At 39.2% G+C, this 27,986-nt stretch overlaps 1 protein-coding gene across 1 annotated transcript; it reads left to right on the top strand.

Annotated features, from left to right (window-relative positions):
- The first annotated feature begins 45 nt into the window (after positions 1-45).
- DYNLT2B (dynein light chain Tctex-type 2B) lies at positions 46-26,498 on the top strand. The gene is made up of 5 exons (XM_069557036.1): positions 46-351; positions 3,119-3,252; positions 7,052-7,121; positions 15,079-15,142; positions 26,349-26,498. The coding sequence occupies exons 1-5, from the start codon at positions 227-229 to the stop codon at positions 26,394-26,396; spliced, it is 441 nt and encodes a 146-aa protein (XP_069413137.1). The 5' UTR covers positions 46-226; the 3' UTR covers positions 26,397-26,498.
- The last annotated feature ends 1,488 nt before the right edge of the window (positions 26,499-27,986 follow it).

Raw genomic sequence — 27,986 nt, 5'->3', positions numbered from 1 at the left:
ATGCTCACTTTACCCCTACACACTTCTGGTCCAGCATCCGATGCGCAGGCGCAAGGGGGAGGGCGGCGAGAGCACGCTAAGAAGGGCGGGTCTCACGGTGCAGAGCGCGGGTCCGCTGCACGCAGGGTCAAAGGCGGCGCTGTCGCCCTGGAGACGGCTTACCAGCTGCCCGCGGCCACCGACTCAGCTTTCTTTGCGGAAAACGCGGGGCCAAGAAGCTGAGGCTATGTCGGTTGCCGCCTCCTTCCCTAAGCGCGCGTCCTTTGCTGCAGCTGACGGCTTGCCTGAGACTGAGAACAACGCTGGGGAGCCGGAGAATACCTATATTCTTCGGCCCATTTTCCAGCAAAGGCGGGTAGAAGACGGGCTGTGGAGGAGGCGACCCTCGAGACTCCTGCCGGCCCCAGGCAGAGCTCGCCTAATAGCTAGGGTGTCTGAAGGAGCGCGGCGGGTGGGGGGTGGGGTGGGATGGGGCGAAACGGACTATGGAGGATGGGGCGGGGCTAGAGGCGGAGGGGCGGGCAGGGGAGGAGCCCGGGTGTTGGCGGAGGAACTTGAGAGGGAGGAAGGGACGTGACCAGGGGAGGAAGGACGGGGCGGGAGAGGATGCGGGGCTGTTCCGCTTGGCCTTCCAGCTGCAGGGAACAGCAGAGGACCGGACCACTGATTGCAGGGTTAGAGCGCTCGGAGGTAGTCCCTTAGAGTAGCGCAGTAGGGATAGTTGACTCTCGGAGTTTCAGAAAGTGGGCACAGAGAAATTGAGATGGTTAGATGGCAGAAAACAAACGGCTTGCTTTGAATGCCATTCAGTTTTGAGGGTTCATTTGTGCATAAGTGTGCCCAGAATGCGCTTACTCCTCTGCACGAGACCTGTATGTGTTCATATTATAGTCTTACCCAAGTAGTATCCAGAGGCTTTTGGCCTGCCACCCTGATACCTTCCCAGAATTAAGGCATAAAGTCTTGTGTAGAGGACGGTCAGGGTTGTAGGATCCATCAATAACTTCATTTTCCCAAGATTTAAAAAAAAAAAATTTAGACTTTCCCAAGCCCCTCCTCTGTTACTTGAAATTACATTCCCAAATCAAGTGCCTGGTGAATACTAGAAGCCAGGAACGTTAGTTATAATGTGATAAAAAGATTTCATGTAGCAATTTTCTCGTGGATAGCGCGTGTGTGTAGTCACCTCAGTCGTGTCCGAGTCTATGCAACCCTATGGACTGTAGCGTGCCAGGCTCCTCTGTCCATGGGATTCTCCAGGCAAGAATATTTGAGTGGGTTGCCATGCCCTGCCCCAGGGGATCTTCCCAACCCAGGGATCCAACACAAGTCTCTTACGTATCGTGCGCTGGCAGGTGGATTCTTCACCACAAGGGCACCTGGGAAGTCCCTGGTGGCTTAGAAGGGGCATTAAAAAAGTATGCTGTTATCTTGGTTAAACATTCTGAATACATAGAATGCCCTTCACCTGTGTTTCTGTTGTAATACAAAGCAAGATTAACAGCAAGTATATATTATGTAGAAATAACACTATAAGATTATTTGTGACTTGCTGAATGCCTTTGACATTTCCTGAGAGTGGAAAGGACTTACAGGAAAAGCCAGATATAGTATGCTTGTTGATTGGAAAACCACATTTTGAACAGATCAAATCCTGTAAATTTATCCATTATTTAAAATTTGCTGTGAGAACAAGCAGCCAAGAGACCAAAGAAAATACTATTAAGAAGTAGTAAGGGGCTTCTAGTACTACCAAATATTAAGCTGCATTATAAGCTCAAAACTTAAAACATTCTGGTAACTTGGCACATGATAAACAAATCAACTGAGAGACTATATAGCCCAGAAAAGGAACCTAGTGTTGTAATATGTAATAAATGCAACTAAAATGCTAATAATATTGTTAGGGTGGCTAAATTAGGGGAGACTTTTTTCTCTGTCTTCATTTATTCAGTAATTCATTTCTTCAGAAAATATTTGTCTGCTATGTGCTGGATGCTGTTCTAGAAATGGGATATAACAATGAACAAAACAGATAAAAAATTCTGCCCTATGGAGCTTGTGTTGTAGTTGGGTCAGACCACAAACAAGATAATTACATAAGTGAACCATATAGTGTATCAGATAGTAATAAGTACTTGGAAGGGAGCTAGATAAAGTGATATAGTAGGAAGGTGGTTTGAAGTTTTAGAAAGGGTGGCTAGGGAAAGAGACTTTTGAATAAAGACTTGAAAGAAGTGAAGGAGCTAGATATGCATATAAAGAGAGGAACTGGACCTCTTACAGAGGTTAACATCAAGTGCAGAAACACTGAAGTTTGCATGTCTGGTGTGGTCCAAGAACATACGGAAGGCTGGTGTGGCCTGAGTGGAGAGAACTAGGGGCAAAGTAGTAGAAAACAAGGTCAGAGAGTTTACTAGGGTAGATCAAATGGGACCTTGCAAGTCACAGAATGTTGCTTTTACTCTGAGTGAGGGGGAAAATATTTGGGTATTTTAAACAGGAATGTCATGATCTGGCACATATTTTAATAGCACCAGTCTAGTTACTGGTTGAGAACAGGTTTTGGGGGCAAAGGCAGACACAGAGACGTGTGAGGAGGTCATGGTAATCAGGAAAGAAGCAGTGGTAGCTTGGAGCAGGGTGGTGATAGTTGACTGGTGAGTGATTGAATTTTAGGTTATTTTGAAGGTAGAATTGGTAAGATTTGGTCATGAATGGGATGAGGGCTCTGAGAAAGACAACCACACTGACTCCAGGGTGTTTGGCCTGAGCAACTGAAAGAATGGAGTTGCCATTGACTGAGATTACCGAGTTTTGGTGAGAAATGATCAGAAGCTCAGTATCGGGTGTACTAAATCTGAGTTGCCTCCTAGTCATCTGGATGGAGCACTGGTGGAAATATGTGGTCTGAAGTTTAGGGGATTGGTCCAGGCTGGAGATATGAGTTTGCAATATGACTTGTTTTCTTAATTTGTTTTTATTACTTTTATAATAAAAATATGAAAAGGAAGGATCAAATGATTGTAATGACAAAAAACTGCAGGAAGTTGAGCTGTGAAGTTCAACTTTAGGATTTTGGAGTTACCAATTAGATGTTTTGAACTGATTCATTTAGGTTCAGACCCTCTGTGGTTAAAGACTGTATCCATGCTGTACTCAAGGAGGAACTGGCCAATGCTGAATACTCTCCAGAAGAAATGCCTCAGCTCACAAAACACTTATCAGAAAATATTAAAGATAAATTAAAAGGTAATAGTGATGGTAATTGGAAAAGACTTGTTCTCTTCAAAATACAATTTTACCAATTTATCTCCTTTACTTTTAAACAAGGGACATAGCTTAGCTGTGAATTCTGTTAAACAAATTTTGCATCGGTGTTGGTCTTCCCAATTATTTGGTAACTTTCACTCATGCAGGTTTTTGCATATGGTGGGAAAAAGCAAAGGTGTGAAATACCTAGTTGTACTGAATGACTATCCAAGATATCCCAGTATACAGAAAGATCGGAAAGTATAGGGGCTCCTTTCCTCCATAACTTCTGATATCTGCTGAGCTATCAAGTCCTCAGCTTCTTATCATATCCTCCCAGATGGACCTCAGTCCATCTCTCTGGCCAAATACTTAACCACTTGCCCTACTCAGCTCTCCACTCCTGCCTCACTCTACACCTGCAGGGCTGATCTCATGCTTTTCCTCCTTGTTCTTTGTCTTTCTATCTCTCTTACTCTCTTTTGTTAATAATGTCATGCCATCTGAAAAGTCCTTTCTGTCTGCCCTTTAAAAACTATTTATTTTGGCTGCACCTCATGGCTTGTGGAATCTTAGTTCCCCAGCTGGGGATTGAACACAGGCCATGTCAGTGAAAGCCTGGAATCATAACTAGGCCGCCAGGAAGCTCGCTACCTACCCTTTGGGGCTGGATCTGGGAGGGATGGTGCAGGGAGGGAGGTGGGAGGGGGATTCAGGATGGGGAACACATGTATGCCCATATTGGATTCATGTTGATGTGTGGCAGAACCAATACAATATTGTAAAGTAATTAGCCTCCAATTAAATTAAAAAAAATTATTTTGGGGGGAAGAATGCCTTTGTAATCCTAATACATTTTCATTGTAATAAACCTGGAAAATATACATAATGTGTTTTTTATTTTATTTTTTTTAATAATGTGTTTTTTAAAGTTATATAAAAGCCTATTAACCATGATAGTTTCCATTTAATACTTTGATATATTTTCTTATTTTTAATAACATATCTTAAGTTTTAGAAATATAAAAAAATACAAAGAAAATTGCAGTTCTGTTCCATCATCCAAATTAACTTAGTATATTAGCATTGTTTTCAGATTTTTAATGAAATTCTGTTAAAATTATTGTAAAAAATACATGCTTGCTATTAAAAAGTTAAAGTGTAGAAAGATAATTAAAATTAGAATAATCACTTCAAATGCCTATATCCATGAAGAATTATTAGTATTTCATGAATATCATACCAGACCTCTTTTCTGTGTATGCATGCATGCATGCTTAGTTGCTTCAGTCATGTCTGACTCTTTGTGACCCCATGAACTGTAGCCTGCCAGGCATCTCTGTCCATGAGATGCTCCAGGCAAGAACACTGGAGTAGGTTGCCATTTCCTCCTCTAGGATATCTTCCTGACCCAGCTATCTAACCCTGGTCTCCTGCATTGCAGGCATATTCTTTACCTACTGAGCCACCTGGGAAGCCCCTTTTCTATGGATAAATACTTTATGGATAAATACTTTAAAAACAATGATATACTATAGACTATTTCCCATAGCATTGTAGCATTTATTCTATATTTAAATAGTCCCTTCACCATGTTATTTCTATTTCTGAGTTCTTTTTTCTGGTTCATTTCTTACCTAATAAGATTTTGTTGTAAGGTTTTTCAGGAAAGGCTCAGGAATGCTTTATTCCCTAGATTCTTTCATGTTTGAGAATGTCTTTAAACCAAAATATATTTTGGATGAATATAATATTTTGAGTTACTTTTTTTGAGAATCTTATAGATAATTGCTTCACTGTCTTCTTGCATTAAATGTTATCATGGAGAAATCCGAGGCCCGTCTGATGTTCTCTGCAGAAAGAATCCTGTCCTTAACCTTGATGCTCAATAGCTTTTCTAGAGTGTGGTTTGATATCGAGCATTTTATGTCTGTTAATCTGTGGATTTTATTCTTTCTATATTGGAGACATTGTCTTGTGTCTTTTTTTTTCTTGTACATTTCCAGCTCCATTTGTTAGATTATCTTCTTCAGGACACCAGATATCAATGTGTTGAATCACCTCTGTCTACCACATTTATTATCTTTGCTATAATCTCTTCCTTTTTCTTTGACATATACTTCTGATTATCTTAAGTCAGTAATTCAATTTTCATTTGTGTCTGTCCTGTCTCTTGCCATTTGTAAGTGATTAGTTCTGCACTGATAGATATGGGTATTCAGTTTATTTCCTAGGCCTATAGTCTCCCTTTTCATCTTTCTGTTGTTTTGTAATCTGATTGAGTTCTTATTTTATTGAATTTGTAAGCTTATATTATGAATCAGCTGTGAGGAATTTCTCTTTGTTCCTTGATTTATGTTATCTCCTGGGTTGAGTTTTTTTGTCTTTTAAACAGTAAATTTCTTTTCTTGCTAGTTCTTTGGCTTGTTTTTGCTGTTTTCCTTATTACCATTCAGCTTCTTTTCATTTTTGCTCTGATGTGGTATTGGTGATTTTTTTTTTACTTTTTAGCTTTTTTTTTTTTTTGCCCTCCTCCCACTGTATCTAAGACTATATTATTTTTCCATCAGAACTATATTTTAAGCTCTGGGCATGTAATATTCTAGCCACATTTCTAAAGCATGGGTATGAGAAAAGGAGGAAGAGGAATGGATAGAAAAGGAGGAAGGTCAGCTGAGCTGTGTGCAGTGTTTTTAAAAAATAACTTGGGCTCTGTCTCCTTCTAAGACTTTGTTAAGTATCCTGAATTCAAGTTCATGTCCCTCAATGGAAGGGTACCTGTAAATGTTCAGACTATTTGCCTAATTTACCATATGATCCTGGAGCTTTTACTTTCATAAAAAAAGAATTGGCTCTGTCTCAATTTTGCCTATTTAACTTTTCCTTTTAAAAAAAAATTTTACTGTTTCCATTTTTCTTTGGTCAGAAAAGAGGGAAGATAAAGATGCCCATTCAGGTTTCTGTCCCCAAAATTTGGTGTTGGAGAGAATTTTCAGGATTTTGCTGTTTTAGCAGTATAGTTTTTGGGAGAGGTAGCCGAGTTGTCCTTGGCCATTCCATGTAATTCAGAATCTTTTGGTATCTTTTCTATCTTACTGAACAGCTTGTAGTTTTCTAAAGACCCCATGCGCTATGTCTTTGCATGTGCTGTGCCCCTCCATAGAATGGAGAGACATTGTTCATTTGATGAAATCTCACTCGTCTTTCAGGACCCAGCTCACTTATCGCATCCTCCAAGAAGTCTTGTCGTTCCTTCTCCATTGCCCAGTCAAAGGGAGGAGCCTCCCAGCCCTGTGCTCCTAATGTACCTTGTACATGCCACTCTTTGAATTACTACTCAATGGCATTTTCATTTTCTTTTCTGTGTTTGCCTTCCCAACTACTATGAGTTCTTTAAGGCAAGAAGGATGTCTTATTTACTTCTGTGTCTCCAGGGCCTAGCTCAATACCCGACTTAGAGCAAGAGAGAAAGGAAGGAAGCAAAGACCTATTGAGAGACCGCTGTGGAAGAGAAATGGGTAGACACAGGAGGAAATTTGTCTCTTCTATCCTCATAACACTTCCAGGAGGAAGGTAGTGATACGCCCATTTAACAGTTGAGGGAGACTTAAACAGAAAAGTTAAATAACTTGTCTAAAGTTACACACTTATTAAGCTTACTGTTAGAATTTGTCCTCAAATCTCTGACTCCCAGACTTATAGTCATACTCACTAAGTGTATAGACCAAATGTTTGTGTTCGTTATCAGGCTGCCATATATTTGCTTCTATATAACTTTCTTTTTTATTTTTCTTTCCAGAAATGGGATTTGACCGATACAAAATGGTGGTACAAGTAGTGATTGGAGAACAAAGAGGAGAAGGTGTATTGTGAGTAGTTAGTTTTTCCTTTTGTTTTTATTTTTATAAATTTCTTATTGGGTATTCATCTTCTTGACAATTCAGTAAGTTCCTGTCTTTGCAAGGATGTGAGGAAAGGACAGTGTAATAAAATGCATGTGTGAACTGAAGAGATCCTGGTACTGAGCAGTGAGGTTGACAGTCTGGGTAAGTTCCATGGGGTAACTCACTTTTCATAGTATCTGTAGGCTAATAACCCTTTGAGAGTTTATATGCTCCTAAGATAGTGTAGGATTATGTATATATGTTGCCTTGGTCTTACCATTCTCATGAATTAATTTCTTTAAAATTGTCTGAGGGACAGTTTTCATAGCTATTGCTATTGGTCTGGGCTTCTGTTTCTTAATGTACACTCTTTTTGTTTTTTTTTTCCGGTCCCGATGTCAGTTACCTAACTTGTTTCTCTTATGTTTTTCTGATTATTCTCTCCTTCACTGGTTCCTCTTTCCTGGCTACACCCCCAGCTGTGAACTTTCTTCAAGGCTCAGGTTTTATTCCACTGCTCTTCTCTGTGCTTTTTCAATGAGGTCATTCATTTTCATGATATCAAACTGTCATTCCCATACTGACAAGTTCAAAATCTGTACTTTTTGTTTTTTCCTGTGCCCAAGTATTAATCTCCTATTTTCCTTTATAAACTGTGCCTAGTTTAGCATTTTGTAAGACAGTATGAGAATATTTGCTGGATGAATTAAAGAACCCTGTAGATACTATCACTGAGAATTTTCACTGTAGATTGTTAGATTGGGAAAGGACTACAGATTTTTTCCAGCGTCCAGTCCCCTTATTTTATGATGACACTTATGAGGTTCAGCATGATTTGCCCCAAATTATGTATCTGGCTTGTGTCAGGGTCGCTGTACTCTTTACCCTGGTGTCCTCTTCCATTTGGTCAAAAGGCTTCAGATTTCTTCACCACAGAGAAACTAGGAAATACTTCATTATTCTGTCGCCTCAGGTTCAGTGTGTTCAGATAGAGTTCCATATTTCTCTTTCCTTCCTCTTCCTGAATCAGTCAGACATTTCTGTTTCTCAATCTCCCACAGTATTACCCAGGTCCCCCTGCTTAAAGTGTGGCATCTTCTTCTATGTAGCCCTGACTCTCTCTTTGCACACACTGTAACCTGGATGCCAGGGTTGCTTAGCTTCCCCTTATCAACACTTCCAGACTCTGATCTTTCTCCTCTGCAATTCACACACAAGACTAGTGTCCCTGAAGTATGCCCTTACTTTTCTTAAACTCTGTAGAGTTTATTTCAAACCTTGTAAAGCATAAACTCCTCAAACTTGTCCTGACTGACTGTTCAATGTGATCAGGGCAAACTCTAAAGTATGGTATATAAGGCCTCCCTTACCTCCTGTTAAAACTTTCATCATCTAAAATTTCAGGCATATACAACTGCAGACACCAAGGAACTTCCATGTGTCTGTTACTTAGCTTTAAGGTTATCAACCACACACTCATGTTGTTTCATTTATACCTCCACCTACTCTCCCTGCCTCCACCAGATTATTTTGAAGGAAATTCTAGTCATCATATCATTTCATCTGTAAATACAATATTTATCTCTAAAATATAAGGGCCTTTTTTTTTAACATAATAAAATAGCACATTTAAACATTGAAGGTCCTTAATATTATAAAATATTCAGTTGGCTTTTTTTCTCTTCTTAAAACACACCAGGTAAGAGTCCATGCCTGGTGAGGTGCCTTACTGGTGTCAAGGATGTGGGCTCTCCTGTCTTGCACTGATATGTCCTCATCTGTATCGTTGAAGGTAACTCCGTACTACATTTATCCACATTCCTTAAGAGAAAGAGATAGAAGGAAAACATAAATGCCTTTCCATTTTCAACACTTCAAACTTATGATTACACTCTCTTCTGATTTCAGTTGTTTCTGTTGAGAAATCAGCTCTTAGTCTTATTTTTGTTCCTTTGGAGGTGATGTGTCTTTTTTCCTAGCCACTTTAAAATGTTTTTCTCGTTGTCTTTTTAGTATGATATATATGGTTTTCTTTATATTTATTCTACTTGAGGTTCTTAGGACATCTTGAATTTGTGGGCTCTTGAATCTTGTCGTATCAGCTTGAGAAAAGTCTTAACCATTTTTTTCTTTTTTTTAAACAAGTCTTTTATCTTAGAATAGTTTAGATTTATAGAAAGGTTTCAGAGATAGTACAGAGAGTTCTTACATATTTCACATCCAGTTTCTTCTGTTATTAACATCTTCTATTAGTTTGGTACATTTGCCACAATTAATGAACCAATATTTATGCATTATTATTAACTGAAGTGCATACATTATTCCAGTTTCTTTAGTTTTTACCTAATGTTGTTTTTCTGGTCTAGGATCCTATCTAGGGTACCACATTACATGTCTCTTCTTAGTCTTCTCTTGGCTATGACAGTTTCTTAGATACTCTTTGGTTTTGATGACCTTTGACAATTTTGAGAGGTATGCTAAGTATTTTGTAGAATGTCCTGCAAATGGGATTTGTCTGCTCGTAATAAGCCTGGAATTACAAATTTTGGGGAGGAAGGTCACAGAGGTAAAGTGCTGTTCTCGTTATATTATTTCAGGGTACATGTTGTTAGCATTACATATTACTATTGATGTTAACTTTGATACCTATCTGAGTAGTATTTGTCAGATTGTCCACTGTAAAGTTACTCTTTCTTTCCTTTTCCATACGGTACTCTTTACAAAGAAATCATTACGTGCCACCCACACTTCAGGAGCAAGTAGTTATACTGCACCTCCTTGAAGGCCGAGTGTCTACACAAATTATTTGGAATTTTTCAGCATAGAAGATTTGTTTCCTCTTTCCCATTTATTTGTTTATTCATTCATTTATTTATTTCAGTTTGGACTATGGAAATTTATAATTTGGATTATAATCCAGTTCTACTTTATTTATTTCATTGCTCAAATTGTTCCAGCTTTGGCCATTGGGAATTCTTTCGGTTGACTCCTGGGTCCCTTTTACATACCCTGCCATTGTGGGGTTTTTGAGCACATCCTTATTTACTGGCACTATAAAATGTCTCACCTTATCCATTCCCTGCCCCAGCCCTAGAATCAGCCACTTCTCTAAGGAGCCTTGATTCATTTTATTGGATAATGGCCTTAGATACTAAGATCTGGGTGCTATATATGGCTATTATCCTTTAAAATATTGCCTCTGCTTCCTTGCTCGCTGCTGTCCTTTATGGATTCCAGTTACAAATATTTAGATCTTTTTACAGTAATAGACATATCTCTTATGATGCTATTTTCTGATTTTTTTGTTCTCTGTACTTTAGTTTGGATATTTTTCTATTGACTTGTCCCTCAGTTCACTAATCCTCTTTTCTATTCTGTCTAACCTGATATTAATAAACCCACCAGCTGAATTCCTAACTTGTTATTATACTTTGCAAGTCTAGGATTTCCATTTAAAGTCTTTTTTCATAGATTCTAATTGTCTAGTGAAATTATTTTTTAATCTATGTTCTCCATCCTCCTTCTCTCCTCTTTTTACATTTTGGTCTTAGCAGTGCTTACCCTTGTCTCTGAATTGTGTGTTAGCCTATTTTCTTTGACTATTTTTTTTGTCTTATTAATCTTTAATATGGCTCTGTCTCTTGGCATGCCTACTTTGAGTCCTGGATATTGTGTTAAAAAATTGTAAAACTTGCAGATAATATTATTTTCCTCCAGAAAAGGTTTACCTTTCCTTTGTTATTCAGGTAGAATATGGTCTACTTACCTGAATCCAATCAGATACTGAGCTGAGTTGAGGTTGGCTTGTTGCTGTTTTGATAAGGCATTCTCCATCTTTACCTCACCCTTCTTTCTTGTATGTAGCCCTCCACACCTTTCAACCAAGAACCTGGAGTGTTCATTGGAACCCGATCTACTGACTTTTAGTCCTTTTCTTCTGAGTGTTAAACTCCTCTTCATTCCAAAGGCTTTTTCTGTAACGAATTAGTTTCCTAGAAAAGCAAAAATATGTTCTTTTACGATTCTGGAGATCCTACATTCAGAATGGGTTTTGTTGAGCTAAAATCAAGGTGTTGGCAGGCCTGTATTCTTCTTGGAAGCTCTGGGGGAGGGTTCTCTCCCTTGCCTATTCCATTCCTATTCTTCTAGAGGCCACCTGCATTCCTCAGGTCAAAACCCTTCCTCCATCTTCAATGCCAATAGCATTGCATCTCCAAATGTCCCTCTGACCCTGACCCTCCTGCCTCCCTCTTTCTTTTATAAAGACTCATGATTACATGGAACCCACCTGGATAATCTCCCCATCTTAATATCCTTAGTTATATATCTGTAAAACCATTTTTGCCATGTAATATCACATTCACAGGTTCTGGGGCTTAGGACATAGACGTATTTGGCCATTATTTTGTCTACCACGTTTAGCTTTTTAGGTTCCTACATGCATAGTTTCAGAATTTAACACATGTCTTGAGGGGAAACCTACCACGTGACAGGCTCAGTTCTACTCTCTCCTTTTTTCACAGGGATCTTGGCCCATTCACATCTCCAGTTTTATGCCACCCCCAACTCCCCAGCCCTGCAAGACTGCCAGCAGTCCTGCAGATTTTTTTTTTTCCCCTCAGTAATTGGTCCTTTTCCTGGAGAAAGCCCAGGCTCTCAGCCTCTAGCTCTGTGCTTAGAGTTGGCAAGTGCCCCAGGGAGAGCTTTGCTTCAGAGTTTCAGCTTACTTCATGCGGTTCACCTTTCTCTGGAATTTTGGCTCTCCTAGTCTTTATTTCCTTCAGCAGCTCTCTGATGCATTTTATTTATTCTTTCTAATTGACTTGGTGGGAACATTTGGCCACCTACAAACTGTTCCATCATATTTCTTCTAAGTCTTTGGACATAATTTTATAAATATATAAAAATGTGTATATATATATATTTAAATGAATATAGCATTCTTTTGTATATAGCCAAGGGTTTTGAAATGACTCAAGTATCCCAGGTTTATCTTGTACATTTTCAGCCACAGTCTTAGAACTGGCCATTTTTCCAAGGAGCTCTGGTTCCTTTTTTTGGGAAATTGTGTAAAGAGACTACAGTTCGAAAGTAAGGATTGTGTTTTGTGCATCTGTGTAGCATTTACACCTAGCACTTTGCTTATGTATAATACTGAACAAATACTGGTTAAATACATTTTTATATTCATGCTTTCACTTGGTTCTACTCAGCTTAAGTACTGCTTCCTTCATGAAATCTTCTTTGGCTTTTTGTCTTCTCTAAATTCTCTAAAATTCTTCAGCACTTCTACAGATTTAATTCAACTATTGTACAACTTGGACTTGGAGGCTTGGCCTAGATAGACAGTATAATCCCTTTTAATCCTAAATAACCTATAAATCAGCACCAACAATACATGATCTTATTCTTTTGGTGAGTATTTTTTTTTTTCACTAAATTAAGTTGAGAATTGTTTGAGGACAAAGCCAGGTTTTACTGATTCTGGACATATGATACTTGCTAAATAAATACTTGATTGATCTGTTAAGTATATTAATTTTATTTCATCCTGTTACAGTTTGGAAATAGATGGAACTTTTTCGATATAAGAATGTGTGACATATTAGGCTGGGGGGAGCTATTCTATGTAAAACTCAGGGAAAAAAGGCTTTTAAAATTGAACGAATATAGTATGGTATGTGTATATCTTTCTCTACAGACTTGAAGCTTAACTGCCTAGGTTCAAAGCCAAGCTTTGCCACTATATATTATATACTATATATTATAAATGACTTTAGAAAATTTATTAATTTCTCAGTTTCTCAGTTTCCCTATTTATTAAGTGGGTATATTAATAGTACCTATCTCATAGGATTAAGTAAGTTAATATAAAGCACTTAGACCAATGAGGCACAAAGTAGTGTTCAATAAATGTTAATGATGAATCATATACATACATTTAATAAAAAATAGAACATTTAAAATTACTTTTTAAAACTTATTATATTGTGAATATCTTTTCATGTTCTTAAAAGTGTTTTTTTGTAAAAAATCTTTAATGGCTGCACAGAATTTCATTACTAAGAAATACCATAAAAAAAAAAAGAAATACCATAATTTCATTTAGTAATCTAAAACTTCTTCATATTTGTTTCCATTTTCAAATAGACTTTTATTTTGACTGACATTTGTTCTTATCCATTAACTGGGGAGAGGAGAATGGCTAATTTTAGAATTTAGAGGTAGCATAGCATCCTGTAGAGATAATACTGGATAGAATTAGTTAGAAGATTGAATTCTAGTTTAGAATTGTCCCTTTCTTCTCTAGGATCCTATACAGTGATCAGTTCAGTCACTCAGTCATGTCTGACTCTGCAACTCCAGCAGCATGCTAGGCCTCCCTGTCCATCACCAACTCCCGGAGTTTACTCAAACTCATGCCCATTGAGTTGGTGATGCCATCCAACCATCTCATCCTCTGTCGTCCCCTTCTCCTCCCGCCTTCAATCTTTGCCAGCATCAAGGTCTTTTCAAATGAGTCAGTTCTTCGCATCAGGGGACCAAAGTATTGGAGTTTCAGCTTTAGCATCAGTCTTTCCAATGAATATTCAGGACTGATTTCCTTTAGGATGGACTGGTCGGATCTTCTTGCAATCCAAGGGACTCTTAAGAGTCTTCTCCAACACCACACTTCAAAAGCATCACTTCTTCAGCACTCAGCTTTCTTTATAGTCCAACTCTCACATCCATACATGACTGCTGGAAAAACCATAGCTTTGACTAAATGGACCTTTTTTGGCAAAGTAATGTCTCTGCTTTTTGATATGCTATCTAAGTTGGTCATAACTTTTCTTCCAAGGAGCAAGCGTCTTATAATTTCATGGCTGCAGTCACCATCTGCAGTGATTTTCAAGCCCCTCAAAATAAAGTATGTCACTGTTTCCCCTGTTTCCCCCATCTATTTGCCATGAAGTGATGGGATCGGATGCCATGATCTTAGTTTTCTGAATGTTGAGCTTTAAGCCAACTTTTTCACTCTCCTCTTTCACTTTCATCAAGAGGCTCTTTAGTTCTTCTTCACTTTCTGCCATAAGAGTGGTGACATCTGCATATCTGAGGTTATTGATATTTCTCCCGGCAATCTTGATTCCAGCTTGTGCTTCCTCCAGCCCAGTGTTTCTCATGATGTACTCTGCATATAAGTTAAATAAGTAGGGTGACAATATACAGCCTTGATGTACTCCTTTTCCTATTTGGGACCAGTCTGTTGTTCCATGTCCAGTTCTAACTGTTGTTTCCTGACCTGCATACAGGTTTCTCAAGAGGCAGGTCAGGTGGTCTGGTATTCCCATCTCTTTCAGAATTTTCCACAGTTTCTTGTGATCCACACAGTCAAAGGCTTTGGCATAGTCAATAAAGCAGAAATGTATGTTTTTCTGGAACTCTCTTGCTTTTTTGATCATCCAGTGGATGCTGGCAATTTGATCTCTGGTTCCTAGAACAGGTTGGACTAAATAATTTGTTTGGTCCTTTCCAGACCTACTTTCTCATATTATTGTTCAGAAATTGAACACATTTTATTAGCCAGAAGTCTAGGTATTATTTCCTCTAAAAGTCTGATCTGAAATAATCTTTAACAGAGCTTTCCACCCTGACTACCAAAGAGTTCAAGGTATCTACCTCTTCAGCCATCAAGCAGCCAGTCAGAGTCTGAGGCTGCTAGACCCCTGGGCCTGTTACCTCCAGCTGCGAGCAGCCTCATCTGACTCCAGTCCCTTCTAGTGTACCCAGGATCTTCTGCTATACAAATATGATTTTCTATAGGTCATCTCATTCTGTGAAAAGGTTTGGAAGCACTGATGTATAAGAATGTATTGTGGAAGACTTTTGCTTATGGCAGATATATGTGGTTCAGATCCTTGTCATATTGTTGATAATTCTCTACTCTTTGACCTTTTAGCATGGCTGCTCGCTGTTTCTGGGATGCTGACACTGACAACTGTACTCATGATGTTTTCATGAATGTAAGTCTGTTGGAAACCTTTTTTGCCTATCTTAAGGACACATGGGCAAATCCCTTAATATTTGTTAAGATGTGGCGACACTTTATTTATTTATTTTGGCCTCACAGCATGTGGGATTTTAGTTCCCCAACCAGGGATTAAATCCATGCCTCCTGCATTGGCAGTGTGGAGTCTTAACAACCGAACTGCCAGAGAAGTTCCTGAGGCCACTTAAGTTTTAGACATTTGTCTGACACGACTTCTAGATAAGATGATTTTACTGTCCATTTGTATTATTAAAGCAGAAGCCTAGTGTGCTGATTATAGATAAGGACACTTTTATATCTACTGATGATGTAACTCTTCACAAATTTGAAGTAGAAATAGCATACTACTTATTTGGAGCTAACAGACAGCAGTTTGTTAAGCTGCAAAGAAATTTGGGTGGCAGGGATTCCATGAGCAAAGGTGATTTTTCTTTCAGTAATAAAATTAATTACTTTATCTTCAAGCTATTTAGTAAAACTAAGCAAAAGTACAGAGGAATTTTTTTTTCCAGAGGAATTTTTATAAAGAAGTTTCATTTAAACATTGGGACATTATTGACATGAATGTTTCATATATTTTAAACATATGTTGTTATTTGATGCTTATTTCCAGAAAGGATTCTGTCTTCTATCCAAATGCTCTCAGGTTGTGAGTTAGTAGAGTCAGACTTAAAGTAGAGTAGAGTAGAAGAGAAGAACTAGATTGAGTGAATTGGGAGAGAGGCTCCATTTCTAGAGCTGTAACTTTCTAATTGAATGACTGTAGGTAAGTCATTGAGCCTTTCTCTGATTGTATCAGTAATATTAGAAAGCTGTATTAGATATTCCTAAAGACTGGCTGTGGGTGACTAAGAATAATTTGAGGAACTTGTTTAAAATATAGGTGCCAGGGCTGTGCTCAATAAATTCTGATCAAATAAGCCAGGGGTTGGATCAGGGAATCTGAATCTTTTAAAAAGTTCTCCACATGATTATCTTACTGTCAGGTATAGAAGCTGCTGGTGCAGATGATCCTAAGGTACCTTTTAGCTCTAAAATTCTATGGTCCTACCAAAATTTTATTTTATGCTCAACTGACCTGAAGATCACAGGATGGACAGTAGGAAAAGATTAGTCGCTCAGTTGTGTCCGACTCATATCGACTATAGCCCTCCAGGCTTCTCGTCCATGGAATTCTCCAGGCGAAAATACTGCAGTGGGTATCCATTCCCTTCTACAGGGGCTCTTCCTGACCCAGGGATCGAACCCTGGAACCCAGGTCTCCCGCATTGCAGGTAGATTCTTTACCTTCTGAGGCACCAGGGCAGTGGGAAGTACTATGCAAATCTTCAAATATCAGCTCTCTGGGAGAAGGGTCAAACTCAGGTGGTGGTTTTCCCTGCTCTTTGAAAACTGAATATTTCCTTGAGTCCTTATATGACACAATTCATTCATTCAACAAATAATCCTGAGCTTCTATTATGTGCCTTATATTTTAATGTTTTGATTTTGTTATAATCTGTTATTACATTTAGAAAGTAGAGAAGAAAGTAGGGGATAACCCATAACTCAGTTCCTTTATTGCTAGGAATAAAGTGGTGAATAAGATAGTCATGATTTCAGCTGGTCAAGAGCTTATAAACCCATGGAGACTAGACAATACTCATATTAACCAATATGCAGTTTAAAATTTTAGGTATTATTACTTAGTAATGGAAAAGGCAATGGCACCCCACTCCAGTACTCTCGCCTGGAAAATCCCATGGATGGAGGAGCCTGGTAGGCTGCAGTCCATGGGGTCGCTAAGAGTCAGACACGACTGAGCAACTTCACTTTCACGTTTCACTTTCATGCATTGGAGAAGGAAATGGCAACCCACTCCAGTGTTCTTGCCTGGAGCATCCCAGAGACGGGGAAGCCTGGTGGGCTGCCGTCTCTGGGGTCGCACAGAGTCGGACACGACTGAAACGACTTAGCAGCAGCACCAGTAGCAGCAGCATTGCTTAGTAAAGATGATCAGGATCTGGATTTAGAATATAGGATTAATGGGGCAAGTGTCTAAAAGTCATTTTTGAGAGCCTGGTCTAGGTTGCTGACTTAGTCTACTATATCTTTAGTTCAGTTTATTGAGTGTTTATTTAGGCCTCATTTTTCAGTGCTTAAAGTATTTTGTTTATTTGGGAGAAAATCCCAGGAAGGGCCAGTAGGAGTTGAGGAAATGAGAGAGGGGAGAGAAAAGCATATTATTGAACTGATTACTGTGGATAGCCAGGGCTCAATTCCTGTGAAGAACTCTAGGTGGCACTGGAAGAACAGTGCCAATCAAAGGTGGGGTCTATAAGACCAATGCCAGTCTACAAATTGTTTGGTATATGTCTTCAAAAAGATAAGTATATAAATTATGTATAAGGGTTTAGAAACTCTCATGGAATTTGACAGAGTAATTTTATGTTCATTGAATCAAATTAATGAGAAGTTTAGGTTGTATTTGTCTGTTTCTTTTTTCATTTCATTTTCTTAGTTAATAATTTTTATTTTATTTTATGAAAGTATCGTTCATAAGGGATTGGAAATTAAAACAAACAAAAAATGATGCTCCTCACCACAGATAGTACTATTTTATTTTATTTTAGCAATACATATTTTATTGAAGTATGGTTGACTTACAATGTTTCAGATGCACAGCAAGGTGATTCAGTTATACATATACACATATATTATTTTTTAAATTATTTGACATTATAGGTTATTACAAGATATTGACTATAGTTCCCTGTGCTATACAGTAAACCTTTGTTGCTTGTTGCATATCTATTTATTTAAATTAAGAATATGGCATTCTATTCATGCTAAGTCAAACAGGTGGAATCAAAATGTCATAAATTTTTTAGTTAGGCAAAAATTCATAAGTTTTCTAAAATATATATATTATACATATTATTTGTATGTAAGTATATGAAAGCTTTTCTACTATGCTTGAGAAAGAACATCAAAAGGAAAAAGGAAATGGAGTAATTGGTAAACATAAACTAAATGAAATGGGAGTGCTGAATATGAAATAGAAAAAGTGAAACAAACTAGATAGAAATAAAGATAATCATATAGTCCAATTGTTTTTAAACATGACTGCTCATTAGAAACATGTTTGGAGCTCTGGAGAAAGAAAAAGCAGTACCTGGGCATTTGTATTTTTAAAAAATTTCCAAGATACTTCTGATATGCATCTGGATTTTAAGAAGTGATTACAGGATATAGAGTGCTATTATTTTCCTGTTGACCAATCATGATACAGTGGTATTAAGTGAATAATAGTTACATAAATACAATAGTAAAAGGTATTTATCAGTTTTTACAGTCAGTAGCCAGACAAAAAATAAAAGCCAGCCATAATGGCAACATGATTAACCTAACAATATAAAATAATTACATACAATTTGGGCCAGTCAAGCAAAGTGATGTGGTAAGTAGAAGTACATCATCCATGCACGTGTTTTCATCTGCCAAGCAAGTCTGTGTCTTTTGGTTAGTGCATTTAATCCTACTACCATTTTCTTAATTGTTTTAAGTTTCTTTTCTTTTAAGAAATTTATTTATTTTTATTTTTTTAATATAAATTTTTTTAGTTTAATTGGAGGTTAATTACTTTACAATACTGTATTGGTTTTGCCATACATCAACATGAATCCGCTGCGGGTGTACACGTGTTCCCCATCCTAAACCCCCCTCCCTCCTCCCTCCCCATACCATCCCTCTGGGTCATCCCAGTGCACCAGCCCCAAGCATCCTGTATCCTGGACTGGCGATTCATTTCTTATATGATATCATATATGTTTCAATGCCATTCTTCCAAATCATCCCACCCTGTCCCTCTCCCACAGAGTCCAACAGACTGGAGCCTATTATACAGAGTGAAGTAAGCCAGAAAGAAAAACACTAATACAGTATAATAACACATATGTATGGAATTTAGAAAGATGGTAATGATAACCCTGTATGCTACACAGCAAAAGAGACATAGGTGTATAGGTTTATTTTCTGTAGGTTTTTGCCTTCTCTGTGTTTCCTACCTAGAGAAGTTCCTTTAGTGTTTGTTATAAAGCCAGTTTGGTGGTGCTGAATTCTCTTAACTTTTGCTGGAAAGCTTTTGGTTTCTCCATCAAATCTGAATGAGAGGCTTGCTGGGTAGCGTCTTCTTGGTTGTAGGTTCTTTCCTTTCATCACTTTAAATATATCATGCCATTCCCTTCTGGCTTGTAGAGTTTTTACTGAGAAATCAGCTGCTAGCCTAATGGGAGTTCTCTTGTATGTTATTTATCCTTTTTCTTTTGTTGCTTTTTTTATTTTATCTTTAATTTTTGTCAGTTTGATTACTATGTGTCTTGGTGTGTTCCTCCTTGGGTTTATCCTGCCTGGGACTCTGTGCTTTCTGGATCTGGTTGACTATTTCCTTTCCCATGTTATGGAAGTTTCCAGCTATTATCTCTTTGAATGTTTTCTCAGGGTCTTTTTCTCTCTCTTTTCCTTCTGGGACCCCTATAACGTGAATGTTGGTGAGTTTACTGTTGTCCCAGAGGCCTCTTAGGCTCTCTTCATTTCTTTTCATTCTTTTTTCTATATTTTGTTCAGTGGCAGTGATTTCCACCATTCTGTCCTCCCAGTCTTTTATTTATTCTTCTGCCTCAGTTATTCTGCTGTTGGTTCCTTCTAGTATATTATTCATCTCTGTTTGTTTGTTCTTTAGTTCTTCTAGGTCTTTGGTAAAGATTTCTTGCATTTTCTCCATTGTTTTCCTGAGATTCAGGATCATCTTGACTATCATTATTCTGAATTCTTTTTCTGGAATGTTGCCTATGTCCACTTCATTTAGTTGTTTTTCTGGGTTTTGATCTTGTCCCTTCATCTGGGACAAAACTTTCTGCTTTTTCATCCTGATTAACTTTATGTAATGTGGTTTTTGTTTTTACTGCTGTGGGTCTGTGGTTCTTCCTGCTGCTTCTGTCTGCCTTCTGATGGAGGAGGCAAAGAGATTTGTGTAAACTTCCTGATGGGAGGGGCTGGCAGTGGGAAAAACTAGGTCTTGCTCTGGTGAGACAGAGTCTTGCTCGGTAAAGCTTTACTCCAATTGTCTGCTGATGGGTGAGATTGCTCTCCCACCCTCATAGTTGTTTGGCCTGAGGCAACCCAGCCTTGGGGTCTGTGGGCTCTATGGTAGGGTTAATGGTGAACTCCAAGAGGGTTTATGCCAAGGGGGACCTTCCAGGCCTGCTGCTTTCAGTGCCCCCATCCCTGTGGTGAGCTTCTTCCAACCCATGCCTCCACAGGAGACCCTCCAACACTAGCAGTCTCCTATGGGGTCACTGCTCCTTTCCTCTGGGTCTTGGTGCACACAAGATCTTGTTTGTGCCTTCCAAGACTGGTGTCTCTGTTTCCCCCCAGTCCTGTGGAAGTCCTATAATAAGATGCCACTGGCCTTAAGGTCAAATTCCCTGGGATTCCTAGTTCCTTTGTCAGATATGAAAGCTGGTAAGCCTGACGTGGGGTTCAGAACCTTGACAACAATGGGAGAACATTTTTGTTATTATTGTTCTCCAGTTTGTGAGTCACCTACCTGGTGAGTTTGGGATTTGATTTTATAATGATTGTGCCCTTCCTACCATCTAGCTGAGGTAGAAATTGCTAGGCAGTGAGTGTAGGACTCTGAGATCTTAGTCTTGTTTTCATAAACATCTGGCTCCATTAGCCTAAAGTTATACCCTTTCTCCCCATTCCTAGAATGTGTGCTTGGTGTGATAAATTATCAGTACTCAGATCCAGGGAAGGGAAGTAACTAACTTCTGTTCCATATGCCTGAGGGAAAACCAACTGACATCATTAATCTTAAGCCTATACATCAAAGTCAGTTCAGTCAGCTCAGTTGCTCAGTCGTGTCTGACTGCAACTCCATGGACTGCAGCATGCCGGGCCCCCCGTCCATCACTAACTCCCAGAGTTTACTCAAATTCATGTCCGTCGAGTTGGTGATGCCATCCAACCATCTCATCCTCTGTCCCCTTCTCCTCCTGCCTTCAATCTTTACCAGCTTCAAGGTCTTTTCAAATGAGTCAGCTCTTCGCATCAGGTGGTCAAAGTATTGGAGTTTCAGCTTCAGTATCAGTCCTTCCAATGAACACCCAGGACTGATCTCCTTTAGGATGGACTGGTTGGATCTCCTTGCAGTCCAAGGGACTCTCAAGAGTCTTCTCCAACACCACAGTTCAAAAGCATCAATTCTTTGGCATTCAGCTTTCTATATAGTCCAACTCTCACTTCCATACATGACTACTGGAAAAACCATAGCTTTGACTAGATGGACCTTTGTTGGCAAAGTAATGTCTCTGCTTTTGAATATACTGTCTAGGATGGTCATAGCTTTTCTTCCAAGGAGCAAGTGTCTTTTAATTTCATGGCTGCAGTCACCATCATGGCTGCAGTCACCATCTGCAGTGTTTTGGAGCCACTCAAAATAAAGTCTCTCACTGTTTCCATTGTTTACCCATCTATTTGCTGTGAAGTGATGGGACTGGATGCCATGATCTTAGTTTTCTGAATGTTGAGTTTTAAGCCAACGTTTTCACTTTTCTCTTTCACCTTCACGAAGAGGCTCTTTAGTTTTTCTTCACTTTCTGCCATAAGGGTGGTGTCATTTGCATATCTGATGTTATTGATATTTCTCCCAGCAGTCTTGATCCCAGCTTGTGCTTCATTCGGCCCAGCACTTCCCATGATGTAACTTGCATAGAAGTTAAATAAGCAGGGTGAAAATATACAGCCTTGACGTACCCCTTTCCCAGTTTGGAACCAGTCTGTTGTTCTAGGTCCAGTTCTAACTGTTGCTTCTTGACCTGCATACAGATTTCTCAGGAGGCAGGTAAGGTGGTCTGGTATTCTCATCTCTTTCAGAATTTTCCACAGTTTGTTGTGATACACACAGTCAAAGGCTTTGGTGTGATCAATAAAGCAGAAATAGATATTTTTTCTGGAATTCTCTTGCTTTTCCTATAATCCAACAGATGTTGGCGAGTTGATCTCTGGTTCCTCTGCCTTTTCTAAAACCAGCTTGAACATCTGGAAGTTCATGGTTCACGAACTATTGAAGCCTGGCCTGGATAATTTTGAGCATTACTTTCCTAGAGTGTGAGATGAGTACCATTGTGTGGTAGTTTGAACATTCTTTGGCATTACTCTTTTCTCTGATTGGAATGAAAACTGACCTTTTCCAGTCCTGTGGCCACTGATGAGTTTTCCAAATTTGCTGTCATATTGAGTGCAGCACTTTAACAGCATCATCTTTTAGGATTTGAAATAGCTCAACTGGAATTCCATCACCTCCACTAGCTTTGTTTGTTGTGAAACACGACTGATGATTATTAATCTTAAATCCATACATCTGGTCCATGTAAAATAAAATGGCCAGGGGGCATGAAAAAGGGTGGCAAATTAATCCAAGGATCAAGAGAAGCCATAAAGATGTTAAGTTAAGCTTATTGACCTTTAAACTGATTAGTTAAAAATGACGTATTTTAAGGGCAGGAGCTAACCAAAAATGTACAGATTAAGGATATAAATGCTGCTGTAAGTCCCACATTTGGGTGACTCCCTACCCCCTCTCAGTGTCTATGCTGAGAGCTTTGTACTTTCCTGCTCTTTAATAGATCCTGTTTGCTTGCTACCCTGAGTGTTTGAGTGTTCATGCAGTTCAGTCTTCAGCTCCAGAAACAAGAACTCGGATTCCCATTTCATCTCTACAGCTTCTTCTTTGTTTTTGATGTGGGGTACCTTTTTTTCGGTGGGTTCCAGTGTCCTTCTGTCTGTGGTTATTCAGCAGTTAGGTGCCAGATAGCATTATTTTAGAACACAATAATCCCATCCAAGAAGCCAGGGTACTGGGCTAACTGAAGAATTTGCTTTTGGTTAATAATCACATACTTGAACAATACTTGAACTCATGTTTTCTTGCATCATTGCCAGGCTAGACGTGAGGTTGATGGGTTAGGAGGTACTGAGGCATTCATAAAACGAAGATCATGGCATCTGGTCCCATCACTTCATGGCAAATAGATGGGGAAACAGTGGAAACAGTGTCAGACTTTATTTTTGGGGGCTCCCAAATCACTGCAAATGGTGATTGCCGCCATGAAATTAAAAGATGCTTACTCCTTGGAAGGAAAGTTATGACAAACCTAGATAGCATGTTCAAAAGCAGAGACATTACTTTGCCAAGAAAGTTCCATCTGGTCAAGCTATGATTTTTCCAGTGGTCATGTATGGATGTGAGAGTTGGACTATATAGAAAGCTGAATGCCAAAGAATTGATGCTTTTGAACTGTGGTGTTGGAGAAGACTCTTGAGAGACCCTTGGACTGCAAGGAGATCCAACCAGTCCATCCTAAAGGAGATCAGTCCTGGGTGTTCATTGGAAGGACTGATGCTAAAGCTGAAACTCCAATACTTTGGCCACCTCTTGCGTAGAGTTGACTCACTGGAAAAGACCCTGATGCTAGGAGGGATTGAAGGCAGAAGGAGAAGGGGATGACAGAGGATGAGATGGCTGGATGACATCACTGACTCGATGCACATGAGTTTGGGTAGATTCCGGGAATTGGTGATGGACAGGGAGGCCTGGTGTGCTGTGATTCATGGGGTCACAAAGAGTTGGACATGACTGAGCAACTGAACTGAAGCATGTTGAACACCTCTAATAAGTACCTAAAACATGTTTTAACACATTTATTAGGATATGGAGCACATTTTGAGATTCTGAGTTAAAAGGTGGACAAATATATTTTATCAATTAAGAACAAACAACCAGACATCATTTGTCCTTATCCAGAATTTATGACAAGGTGCTGTATTTTCATTATCTGTGATACTATAATGCTGGGAGCCAGCGTGGAGAATCCCGCCCATGGCAAAGGTCATGATGAAGAGGCCTGACAGGCAAAGGCGAGATCAGGACTCAAGGGAACCCCTGGACCTGTTCGAGCATCTACCCCTAAACCATAATCTGTTTGTCTTACTATTTTATGTCTTTCACCAACTCTTCTGACATTAACAGGGGGCTATCCCTGACCACCTTTCTCTGGAAAGAGTTAACTTAGGACTCTAGTTGATAAACCTCCTGGGCATGAAAGGAGTGTTTCAAACCCACTGTTAGCATTCTAGCTTACTTGGCAGGTTTATCCAGACTCTTGCAACATTGTTGAGCCAATACTTGCTGCCAAGTTCTCACATCCCTTATCCATTGTGTTCCTGGGAGTGCATATAGTCAGGATGTAGAAAAAACAAGCAGCAGCTTTAGCATTAGTAACATTAGACTTTGAGTTAATAAGTTCTTTCTTTGCTGTAACCCACTGAATCTTTGCTCCATAAAAATGTAAGTCTGTACTTTAAGGGTGATGCAGGCTAGGAATTTAAGAAGAAACACTTTAGGAGAAAATTATTGTTCTGGCTGACCAACCTTTATCAAAAAGGGGTCATAAAATATCAACAGGCCTCCGGGCCAGAAGATAATGTACAAAAAATAAGACTCTTGCAGGAAAGAACCTGATATCAATAAAAGTTAATACTGATGTTGAGTTGACTCTGCATTTTTCACCTTGCTGTATGTACAAACTCAGGGTATAAAAGCCCTCTCTGAAAATAAAGTAAACAGGCCTCGCTCACTGAAGCTTGGTCACCCCATGTCATTCTTTCCTTATCTCTTTCTCTATCTTTATTCGCCAACGTCGTCCATCCTGAGGATATCTCTGGACTCTGCTGAGGCTGGACCTCGGCACTATAATATGCTTGGATTTGGTAATGCATATACTTTAAGAAACTCAAAGCATTTTAATTATATTATTTCTTTGATAAATCAGGAAAAATGGGAATACTTATTTTAAGAATAAACATTATGCCTCTTGAGAAATCTGTATGCAGGTCAGGAAGCAACAATTAGAACTGGACATGGAACAACAGACTGGTTCCAAATAGGAAAAGGTGTACGTCAAGGCTGTATATTGTCACCCTACTTATTTGACTTATATGCAGAGTACATCATGAGAAACGCTGGACTGGAAGAAACACAAGCTGGAATCAAGATTGCTGGGAGAAATATCAATAACCTCAGATACGCAGATGACACCACCCTTATGGCAGAAAGTGAAGAGGAACTAAAAAGCCTCTTGATGAAAGTGAAAGAGGAGAGTGAAAAAGTTGGCTTAAAGCTCAACATTCAGAAAATGAAGATCATGGCATCTGGTCCCATCACTTCCTGGGAAATAGATGGGGAAACAGTGGAAACAGTGAGAGACTTTATTTTGAGTGGCTCCAAAATCACTACAGATGGTGACTGCAGCCATGAAATTAAAAGATGCTTGCTCCTTGGAAGAAAAGTTATGACCAACCTAGATAGCATATTCAAAAGCAGAGACATTACTTTGCTGACTAAGGTCCATCTAGTCAAGGTTATGGTTTTTCCAGTAGTCATGTATGTGTGAGTTGGACTGTGAAGAAGGCTGAGTTCCAAAGAATTGATGCTTTTGAACTGTGGTGTTGGAGAAGACTCTTGAGAGTCCCTTGGACTGCAAAGAGATCCAACCAGTCCATTCTGAAGGAGATCAGCCCTGGGTGTTCTTTGGAAGGAATGATGCTAAAGCTGAAACTCCAGTACTTTGGCCACCTGATGCGAAGAGTTGATTCATTGGAAAAGACTCTGATGGTGGGAGGGATTGGGGGCAGGAGGAGAAAGGGATGACAGAGGATGAGATGGCTGGATGGCATCACTGACTCAATGGACGTGAGTCTGAGTGAACACCGGGAGTTGGTGATGGACAGGGAGTCCTGGCGTGCTGTGATTCATGGGGTTGCAAAGAGTCGGACATGACTGAACGATTGAACTGAACTGAAAGTACATTAGCTTGCATTATATTTCTTCATTCAGAAAATCTAATATTTAACCATCCTACTCTTTTAGTTAGCAACTTTGTAGCTATCCTGAGGCAAGAAAATCTATAGCTATACTCTGGAAAACCTGTTTCTTGAAGAAAGGTAAGTCTTCATGATTGAAAACTGATAAAGATCTGAGATGATGTTAATTTCATATCTGTGCTGTCCTTTGGTACTAACTGAAATACTAACTGTGGATTCATGTTTGCTTTCTGTTTTCTTTTCTTTTTTTTTAGGACAGTTTATTCTGTGTTGTAGCGGCATTTGGCTGTTTCTACTATTGAATCTTGAAAGCTGGAAAAAGATATGACTATGAAGAAATATGAACTTTTTTACACTGTTAAATAAATATCTTGACAAAATAAAGTGGACAGTTTGGCAACTGAGTCTGTTGAGTTTTAGGTGTTATTTTAATGTTTCAATTTCATTATAACGTTACTACATTTAGAAGTTACAGAAAAAAGTAGGGACGAAATGCAGTTGTTCAAACATAACCAGTGTTTTTTTATTTACAGGGTTAAAAACATCATATATACAGTTTTGTAACCTGATTTTTCACTTATAATGTCGTGTACAATTTTTATATCATTTTATTTGATTATAATTTTCAGCAGCCTACATTAATAGTTGCAATTCCATTAGGTTATACACGACTGGTTATTTTTGCCATGTTCTTATTGTGGGATTGATTATTTATAATTTCACTATAACTAACTCTGAGATCAGCTTACTTGTAAGTTTTTTTCCTTCATTTTAAATTATTGCCTTTATCTTTCACCTAGTATTTTTACTCAGCTCTTGCCACTCTCCACTCTCCACAGCTTGTTAGTTTAAACCTGTATTTGTTTTATCCAGGGTTTGCCCAGTGTCACGATCAAAGAGTTTCTAGGCTGTATATGAAATTAGCTTCCCTTAAGACTCTCAGAGGTTATGATGGTACTATCCCAATTTCCACTGTCTTTGTAGTAATCTTCCCTTTAGATGTCTGCTCCAGCTAGCTGTCCTTATTTTAAGCACCTTAATCTATCTGCCTCAGGCTGAAACTCCAATACTTTGGCCACCTCATGCGAAGAATTGACTCATTGGAAAAGACCCTGATGCTGGGAGGGATTGGGGGCAGGAGGAGAAGGGGACGACAGAGGATGAGATATCTGGATGGCATCACCGACTTGATGCACATGACTTTGGGTGAACTCCGGGAGTTGGTGATGGACAGAGTCGGACATGACTGAGCGACTGAACTGAATCTATCTGCCCTGTTCAAATAACTTTGAAACTCAAAAGGGAAGGGTCACAATATAAATCCTTTATTTTTCTCTGTAGCTCCTCAGCAACTGCTTACCCACCATATTAAATACATGGAAAAGTTCTTTTACATGCTTATTCCGTTACATTGGCTATTTACTTGCCTTGTTAAAGTGAAAGTGTTAGTCACTCAGTCCTGTCCACCCTGCGACCCCATGGAGGGTAGCCAAGCAGGCTCCTCTGTCCATGGAATTGTCCAGGCAAGAATACTGGAGTGGGTTGCCATTCCCTTCTCCAGGGGATCTTCCCCACCCAGTGATGGAACCTGAGTCTCTCGCATTGCAGGCAGATTCTTTATTGTCTCAGCCACCAGGGAAGCCATCTACAAGGGACTCCTCCAAAGGGGTTTGCTAGTTTCTTTCTAGCAAAGGAAAACGTTTCTTTTTACCAGTTACCCTGCTGTGTGATTTCCTACCAGGGGCCACCAATTCAAGAATTGTTCCTGCTCAGATGGCCCCCAGTTGATACCCAGGGATCATCTCTTGATGAGCCAACCTGGGTTAGAAACAACCAGAACACAGAGGGCTTTTCACAGGACTTGCTTGGCGGACGTGCATCTCTTCACGTCA

Source organism: Ovis canadensis, chromosome 1 (assembly GCF_042477335.2).
Source record: "Ovis canadensis isolate MfBH-ARS-UI-01 breed Bighorn chromosome 1, ARS-UI_OviCan_v2, whole genome shotgun sequence".
NCBI lineage: Eukaryota > Metazoa > Chordata > Mammalia > Artiodactyla > Bovidae > Ovis > Ovis canadensis.
This window is presented reverse-complemented; position numbering and strand designations above follow the sequence as displayed.

Coding starts and splice junctions, on each gene's coding strand:
- DYNLT2B (XM_069557036.1), top strand. CDS start 227: ATGTCGGTTGCCGCCTCCTTCCCTAAGCGCGCGTCCTTTGCTGCAGCT. Junction 3,253..7,051: donor TATTAAAGATAAATTAAAAG/GTAATAGTGATG, acceptor TTTTCTTTCCAG/AAATGGGATTTGACCGATAC. Junction 7,122..15,078: donor CAAAGAGGAGAAGGTGTATT/GTGAGTAGTTAG, acceptor TTGACCTTTTAG/CATGGCTGCTCGCTGTTTCT.